Below are 8,181 nucleotides of genomic sequence, written 5' to 3'. Positions count from 1 at the left end.
GGGGGGGGGAGGGAGGAGGACGCCCGAGGGCCGAGCGCCGGACTGGGAGCGCCGGAGAGAACGCCCGAGGGCAGGGCGCAGAGGAGCTAGGAGCGCGGGAGGGAGGAGGACGCCCGAGCGCCGAGCTGGGAGGAGGACGCCCGAGGGCCGGGCGCGGGGCTGGGAGGAGGACGCCCGAGGGCCGAGCGCCGGGCTGGGAGGAGGACGCCCGAGGGCCGGGCGCGGGGCTGGGCGCGGGGTCGGGCGCCGAACCGGCGCGGGGCTGGGAGCGCGGGAGGGGGAGGGAGGAGGACGCCCGAGGGCGGGGCGCGGGGCTGGTTACGGAGCACGGCGCTGCTTCCACGGAGCCGAGCGCGGACGACCCGGGCTCCGAACACCGCCGCGCCGGCCCGCCAGCTCTGGCCTCTCCACCCCGCGCGGCGCCTCACCTGCGGTGTCAGCAGGCGCGGGGCCTCGGCGCCCGGCCCCCGCTGCTGGGCGGCCTGCTGGGCCCCGTCCCGAAGCCGCCGCGCCGCGTCCGGCAGCACGCTGGGCCGTGGCTGCGCCCGAGTCACCTGTTCCAGAACCCGCCGCAGCTGCTCCGGGTCCAGCGGAGCCAAGCGCACGGTGCCGTGGCTCCGGCCAGGAAGAGGCGAGCCACTACCGCCGACATTCCCGGGCTCTGGTTCCGCGCCCGCCATGGCGGCCTGAGGGGGCCTCGAACCCCTGTCGCCTGGAGCGGCGGGACGGAAGTGCGTCATCCGGTAGAAGGCGGAAGCTACGAGTCCCCGGCAGGCCAAAACCTCTGAGGCTCGGAAACGGGTCTCGGACTAGATTGCCGCCGCCGCTCGGTCGCCAGGTGTCGCTTGCTCTATGCTGATGCTCTTTCCTCAGTGGAGGTCTTCGGAGTTCCTGAGACCCGGGCTTACACTACTCTCTGCTCCTAAAGTTGAAAAGTTTTCCGAATCCCACTCGAGAAACTTGGCGCTACAGTCACGCACCACTCCCTCTGGTTTTATGCGGTACTGTGGCTCGAACCATGGCTGTATGAATGCCAGGACAATACTCACCCAAGTTAAGATTTAAAAGGGGGCTTCTCGAGAGGGCGTCAGTGTAAATGTCATAAATTTTGGTGGCTTTCATGTTACAAAGGGTTGCTCGAGGAAACCTCTTCCCCTATGCAGTGAATGAGTTTAGAGGGTGGCTCTAGAGGATTGCGGTCTGGTCAAATAAAACCATAGGTCACAAGGATTGTACAAAGGGGTTAAGATTTATAATGCATATATATAAAGTGCCATCTCTTGTGAGGTTCCTAGAAAATTGCAAGTTTATACCTGAGAAAGGAAATAGGATATACGTGTGTGTGTGTGTGTGTGTGTGTGTGTGTGTGTGATATGTATATACACACATATATATACACACATATATATATATGATTTATTGTTACCTTTACATTACTATTGGGGGGTGGAGTTCAAGACAAGGTTTCTCTGTGTAGCCCTACACAGAGTGTCCTAGAACTCCCTCTGTAGACCAGGCTGACCCTGAACTCAGAGATCTGCCTGCCTCTGCTTCCTGAGTGCTGGAACTGAAGTGTGTGCCATCATGCCCAGTTTTTAACATTATTATCTTAAGCATTTCTATATACACGGAATATTCTTTTTATGTTAGCAACCTCCTCAGTAATTGTCAATTATGCTGGGATCCTTGATGCTCAGCTGGCGCTAGGCTTCAGTCCCACTCCAGGGTAATGAGCACTTTCCCATGGCTGCTCAGTTTTACCCTGCCTCACAATAGGATTATAAAGTTTGCATTAAAAAAAAAAAAAAGCCGGGTGGTGGTGGCACACGCCTTTAATCCCAGCACTTGGGAGGCAGAGGCAGGCAGATTTCTGAGTTCAAGGCCAGCCTGGTCTACAGAGTGAGTTCCAGGACAGCCAGGGCTATACATTGAAACCCTGTCTCGAAAAAACTAAAAATAAATAAAAAAAATAAAACTTGCATCTAATTTCCTTTTTGTTTTATGTGTATAAGTATTTTGCCTGGGTGTATGTACACAACTAGTGTTCCTGGTGCCTTCAGAGGCCGGAAGAAGATATGGGAATCCCCTGGAACAGAGATGTTGCTGTGAGCTGCCATGTGGTTGCTGAGAATGGCTCAACTTACTCTGTAGACTAGGCTGTCCTCGAACTCAGAAATCCGCCTGCCTCTGCCTCCCAAGTGCTGGGATTAAAGGTGTGCGCCACCACCGCCTGGCCTTCCTCTTCTTTTTTAAGATTTATTTATTTATTTTATATGTATGAGTACACTGTAGCTGTACAGATGCCCGTGAGCCATCATGTGGCTGCTGGGAATTGAACTCAGGACCTCTGCTCACTCCGGCCCAATGTAATACACTGTAGCTGTCTTCAGACGAACCAGAAGAGGGCATCAGATCTCATTACAGATGATTGTGAGCCACCATGTGGTTGCTGGGATCTGAACTCAGGACCTTCAAAAGAGCAGTCAGTACTCTTACCCGTTGAGCCATCTCGCTTCTTTTTTTCTTGTTTATTTATTTTTGGAGACAAGGTTTCTCTGTTTGGCTTGTCTGTACTGGAACTCACTGTATAGACCAGTACTGGGATTAAAGGTGTGTGGACTGGATGATTTTGTGTGTCAACTTGACACAAGCTGGAGTTATCACAGAGAAAGGATCCTCTCTTGAGGAAAGGCCTCCATGAGATCCAGCTGTAAGGCATTTTCTCAATTAGTGGTCAAGTGGGGAGGGCCCATTGTGGGTGGTGCCATCCCTGGGCTGGTAGTCCTAGGTTCTATAAGAAAGCAAGCTGAGCAAGCCAGGGGAAGCAAGCCAATAAGTAACAACCCTCCATGGCCTCTGAATCAGCTCCTGCTTCATGACCTGCCTGAGTTCCAGTCCTGACTTCCTTTGGTGATAAACAGCAATGTGGAAGTATGAGCTGAATAAACCCTTTCCTCCCCAGCTTGCTTCTTGGTCATGGCATTTTGTGCAGGAATAGAAAACCTGACTAAGACACGGGTGGCTGCCCCACTTTGGTGGTCTATTCTGAATCTCTGCAAATGTATGCCTGTGATTTCTCCTTCTGTCTCAGCGCTTCACCCAACAGAAGTCACTCACTGGGCAGTCAAGGCCACACAAGAGAGAGAGCTGCTTTCTTTGCTCTCCCATCCAAAGAGCCAGTCCTGACAGCACCTGCCAGTCGTCTTTCATGCCAAAAACCACAGTCTAAAGGGCCAGGGCCCAGCTTAGTGGTAGAGGGCTCTACCATCACTAACAGGGCGCCGCTTCATCCTCAGCTCTGAAACCGAAAAGCAAACAGGAACCGATGACCATCTCCCTGCACTGATGGGATCGCTGCTTAGTTTCTGTGCCTCCGAGTTCACGTACAAGCTGGAGGAGCCCAACCCAAGGCCCTGTGCAGATGGCTAAGTTCACGACAGTAGAGGTAAACATGCCCGTGACCACACCATGGTGGAAAGCAACAGGGCAGGGAGGAAAAGGAAAGCAAGCTTGAGATCTAGTCTCAGTGCCCAGCTCCACTCCCCACTGTGTGTCTAACCAAGTACCAGGAACTCGCATCCAAGACATGACCTGTGCAGGCCCCTATTCTGGGGGCCAGCGGCCCACTTATTTTAATTTTGTATTAAATTAAATAATATAATATGCTGTAATAACAACAGCCCACCCACTAGCATGAAATCCATAGCTCCCACTACATCGCAAGCACTTATCAAGACCTTAAACTCTATGGTCTTGAGCTGCTGCTATTTAATTCAGAGTCCAACCACATTGGAGAAAAGGTTAGGGTAGACAGGTGTGGTGTGCATTCTGTAATCTCAGCTGTCAGCCGTGGAGGCAGGAGAATCTTGTGAGGCTGGGCTTAGGAAAACAAAACGCCGCACTCTGTACCCACAAAAGAGCTAAAAGGTGATGAGCCTAGAAAGCTGGGTTTTGTGTGTGTGTGTTGGTTTGTTTGTTGTTGTTGTTGTTGTTTGATTTTTGTTTTGTTTGTTTTTGTAAACACTCATGACCAGCCTAGAGACTAGAAAATTCCGTGAGAAAAGTGTTCAGTGCCCCCTGCCTCCAAACGCAGAACTAAGAGTACAAAGTGTGGAGTCGAAAATCATAGACAGGAGGCAGGCAGAAACAGGGTGCTGCGGGGACCGCCCGGCGCGTGCGGTCTGCGTGCGTGCGTGCGGTAAACACCTGCGGAACGCCTTATCCTGACCTGCGTTTTCAGCGTGAAGAACCGCAACGAGCACTGAGGTCCACCCGAGGCCATTCGTCTTTACAGCTCCACCAGAGAATAGTTTCTCTAGTGAGTCTTAGGAAATGTCCGGGATGGCCAGAGCTGGATTTAAACGAGGAATCTAAGAATTCCTTGAATAGTGGCCGGTGGGGCCAGCGACAAGGGGCAGCAGGAACTTCCGCGCTGGACTGGCGGGTTAGGCGGGTTAGGTTAGGAAGAGCCTGAAGTCGACTTTGTAGAGTTTTAGAATGGTAGTCGCTTTCAGATTTCAAAATTTCTTGTAAAAATATACATTCTTGGCCCGTACGGGGATCGAACCCGCGACCTTGGCGTTATTAGCACCACGCTCTAACCAACTGAGCTAACCGGCCAGACGAGCTTGGCTTGCTCTCACACGGCCTACGAGGTTTCCAGCCGCCCTGTGCTCCTCGCTGCCCGGCTCCTCCTCCTCCTCCCATCCCGCGCTCCCAGCGCACGGACTGCTCGCTGGCTGGGTGCTCCACTCCTTGACCGGAGGAAGGAACCAACGCCCTGGGGCCGGGGGGCGGTGGCCGACCGGGGACCCGGCTTCCCCAGGGAACACTGCAGTTGCGGGCCGGGGGTGGGCTGCGCGGGAAGGTTCGCTGCGAGGAAACGGGCGCCCTCGAGCCTCGAGCTGGGATCCGAGCCCGCGCTGATCCGCCCCCGCCAGCTCTCATCAGCCATCTCTTTGTCCTTCTTAAAGGCTAGCTATCGATGACCGGGCTCAAATCACGAGGCTCCTCGGCGAGTTCCAGGCAGCCCGAGGCCGGAATTCCCGCAGCCCGGGTTTCCACCTAGGCGCGGGCTCCTCGTGGAGCCCGCCCTCCCCCGCCCCCCGGCGTTTTAGAGTCTGCTCGGACCGCACCTCGGACTTCCACTTAAGGCTAACCCGGTGGCCAGAGCAGCGCCGCTCTGCGCTGTCCCCTAAAACCACACTCAAAGGTGCGGCGCCGAGGCAGGAGGCTGCCAGCGTTTCCAGCTGCAGACCCCGACGCTTCCAGCCAGTCCCCAGCCCTCGCGAAGTGGAGACAGGGGGATCCAGGGTTCACAGGGGTGCAGTCGGGTTCGAGGCCGTCAGGCCTTTACCCTCCCTTTCGGCGACACTCCCTCCTGCCGTCACCGAAGGCAGGTTTCCCTACGCCCGTCGGCTTACACAGCCTCGGCGTTTTGAGGCCAGCCTGATCTGTATAACAGATCCCACCACCACGTCCCGCACTCTAGAAGGCCGCAGCCAAGCAGACCTTCGCAGACGCTGGCGTTTCGAGCCCACGTTCCCAGGGACGGGTCAGAACCCGCTCGGTGCCTGGGCTCTCCCGGCCGGCTACCCGACGCCCGGACGCGGCCAGCGCAGTGACTGAGAGCGAACGCTAGGGGGAACCCGAGACCCACGGAACCCAGACGCCAGGAGGCTAAATAAAGGGACAGAAAATGAAGTTTTCTTCTACGGAGAAACCCTGACAACCCCCCTCCAAACAAACAAACAAACAAACAAAACCTTTTCTTAAAGGAGTGGATGTGTCTCTATATACAGCATTTTCTCCCCCGAGACAGGGTTTCTCTGTGTAGCCCTGGCTGTCCTGGAACTCACTCTATAGACCAGGCTGGCCTCAAACTCGAACTCAGAAATCAGCCTGCATCTGCCTCCCAAGTGCTGAGACTAAAGGCGTGTGCCACCACTGCCCAGCTATACAGCATTACTTTAAATAGACCACTTTCTGCTTTTTCATTTGTTCGCTTTTTTGAGCTACAGTATCATTTCGCCCAGGCTAGCCTCATAGTTGAGAATGTCATTGAACGGTTCCTCTTGTTTCCGTCTCCCAGAGGCTAAGAATATAGGCCACTCACTACCCCGGCTGGTTTTTATGCCGTGCTGGGGAATCGAACCCTGGGCTTCATACAAGCTAAACAAACTATCAAATTAGCATACCCCCAGCCATGTTTCTTTCTTGTAGAACTTTTTGTGTTGCCCTGTGTTTCGTTGTTTAGCTTTCTATGTGAGAGTCGTCGGTCTGACTGGATTGTTGAGTTCCTTTTTTTTTTTTTTTTTTTTTTTTTTTTTTTTTTTTTTTTTTTTTTTTTTTTAAAGATTTATTTATTATTAAACATAAGTACACTGTAGCTGTCTTCAGATGTGCCAGAAGAGGGCGTCAGATCTCATTATGGGTGGTTGTGAGCCACCATGTGGTTGCTGGTACTTGAACTCAGGACCTTTGGAAGAGCAGTCAGTGCTCTTACCCACTGAGCCATCTTGCCAGCCCCGAGTTCCTTTTTTAAACAGTCAAATGCAGGAGACCAGAGAGCAGTTGTGCTTTTTGTTTGTTTGTTTGTTTGTTTGTTTGTTTGTTGCTCTTAGATGGAGATGCCTTCTAGAGCTTCTTGCTACAATCTGGGTTGCCTGTTCTCCATGCCTGCTGCCCAGCTCATCTGCCCAGCCTTCCCCATCCTGTGCTGGGTCCCTCTCCTCCCAGCCCCAGGGAGTTGTCTCCCTCACATACCTTTCATTTGGATTCTGGATGTCTATCTGTTAGTAGCTCCTGGAAAGTGTTGAGTCCTCCTTGTGTGTGTGATACCATTTTGCCTCTGCCCCCACCACACCAATACCTGGAGAGTTCTAGAAGAGAATTAGAAGCAATTGGAAGGCCACACTCCTCTGTCTTTTATGGCCAGTGAAATATTCAGTGTCATGACAGAACCAAGTCTTTGGGATATGACGTTAACACTTTAGGAACTTGTCACCATCCCTACCTACGCTGTGTGGTCTGCAAGTCGCTGTGAGGTTTTTGATGTACAGAGCCCATGTGCATGTGATTAGTAACGGGCACTGAGCAGGTATTCATCAGCTATCTGGAACCCTAAAGCTCCTGTTGAGCTTTCCTGAGATTCTGGGTTTGAGAACATGCTCCACATTCTGGGGATATTCCAGTGAAGGCTGGGGACATGGGGCGGGGGCTGGAGAAAAGTCAGAGATTAGGACAGGGCACTGCTCTTGGAAAGGACAGGAGATCACTTCCCAGCAATCCCCTGCAGCTCCGGATCCAGGGGATCTGACCCCTCTGCCCTCCTAAGTCTCCTCCACTCACACCTGCAGACAGAGACATACACATAGCTAAGAATAACATAACGTTTAAAAGATGTTGGTGATAGAAATGATAATGGTGAGATAAAATGCTTGGCTTATTGAAAAGCAATAATCTGCTGGCAGCTCTGACAACCAGCTGAGCACCACAATTTGATGACTGTCCAGCCCTGTGCGTCTGTAGGTCTATCTCAAGGTTATCACATTGGGAGCTAGAGGTTCAGTCTACAGATTTAAGAAAGTTTACAGCAGGGACAATGTGGTGTCTCCTGCTTCTGTATCAAAAGGTCTGGTAGGAAGAGTCACATTACAGGGTGGCCAAGGATAAAAGCATTTTCCAAAGTCTATGTAGCTAGAACTATGTAGACCAGGCTGGCCTTGAACTCCCAGAGATCCGCCTGCCTCCACCTCCACCCCTACCCCCTTACCCCCCAGGGCTGGGACTAACAGCACAAATGTGTGACAACCCCCCTTTCTCTGTATCTTTTGCTTTTTCTGGAACTCTAGTCCTCAGAGTGACTAGTCAGACTGAGTGACCTGAGTCTCTCTTGGTCTTCTTCTCTTTTAGATGCCCCATGACTCTAAGCTTGTTCTCTCCCCTCGGTAGTGGCTAGGGATCAAACTCGGGGCTTTGAGTACACAGAGTAGAGTTCAGTCACTGAATTCTAGCCTGTTCCATGCCTTCCTCTTTTATCTTTCTTTTCACATTTTAAAATTTTGACTTAAAAAATGCCTTGGAAGCCGGGCAGTGGTGGCGCATACCTTTGATCCCAGCACTTGGGAGCCAGAGGCAGGCGGATTTCTGAGTTCGAGGCCAGCCTGGTCTACAGAGTGA

General features: G+C 52.7%; 1 protein-coding gene, 1 long non-coding RNA gene and 1 other non-coding gene across 4 annotated transcripts in view; all 3 read right to left on the bottom strand.

Annotated features, from left to right (window-relative positions):
- Positions 1-717, bottom strand: part of Znf839 (zinc finger protein 839) — an 18,126-nt gene extending 17,409 nt beyond the window's left edge. For both annotated transcript variants that reach the window (XM_031355894.1, XM_031355895.1), the window contains exon 1: positions 429-717. In XM_031355894.1, coding sequence (XP_031211754.1) covers positions 429-680 — 252 coding nt within the window. In that variant the 5' untranslated portion in view covers positions 681-717. The remainder of the gene's footprint in view (positions 1-428) is intronic.
- A 3,829-nt stretch (positions 718-4,546) lies between these two features.
- Positions 4,547-4,620, bottom strand: Trnai-aau. Its single transcript has one exon. It is a non-coding gene; the product is annotated as a tRNA-Ile (tRNA).
- A 1,815-nt stretch (positions 4,621-6,435) lies between these two features.
- Positions 6,436-8,181, bottom strand: part of LOC116079998 — a 3,316-nt gene continuing 1,570 nt past the window's right edge. Inside the window, exons 2-3 of the long non-coding RNA XR_004114271.1 lie at positions 6,766-6,881; positions 6,436-6,478 (exon numbers count right to left, since the gene is read on the bottom strand). This is a non-coding gene — a long non-coding RNA (uncharacterized LOC116079998). The remainder of the gene's footprint in view (positions 6,479-6,765; positions 6,882-8,181) is intronic.

Source organism: Mastomys coucha, unplaced genomic scaffold (genome assembly GCF_008632895.1).
Source record: "Mastomys coucha isolate ucsf_1 unplaced genomic scaffold, UCSF_Mcou_1 pScaffold6, whole genome shotgun sequence".
In the NCBI taxonomy this organism is placed as follows: Eukaryota; Metazoa; Chordata; class Mammalia; order Rodentia; family Muridae; genus Mastomys; species Mastomys coucha.
The sequence above is the reverse complement of the archived record's forward strand: the minus strand, read 5'-3'. Positions and strand labels throughout refer to the sequence as shown.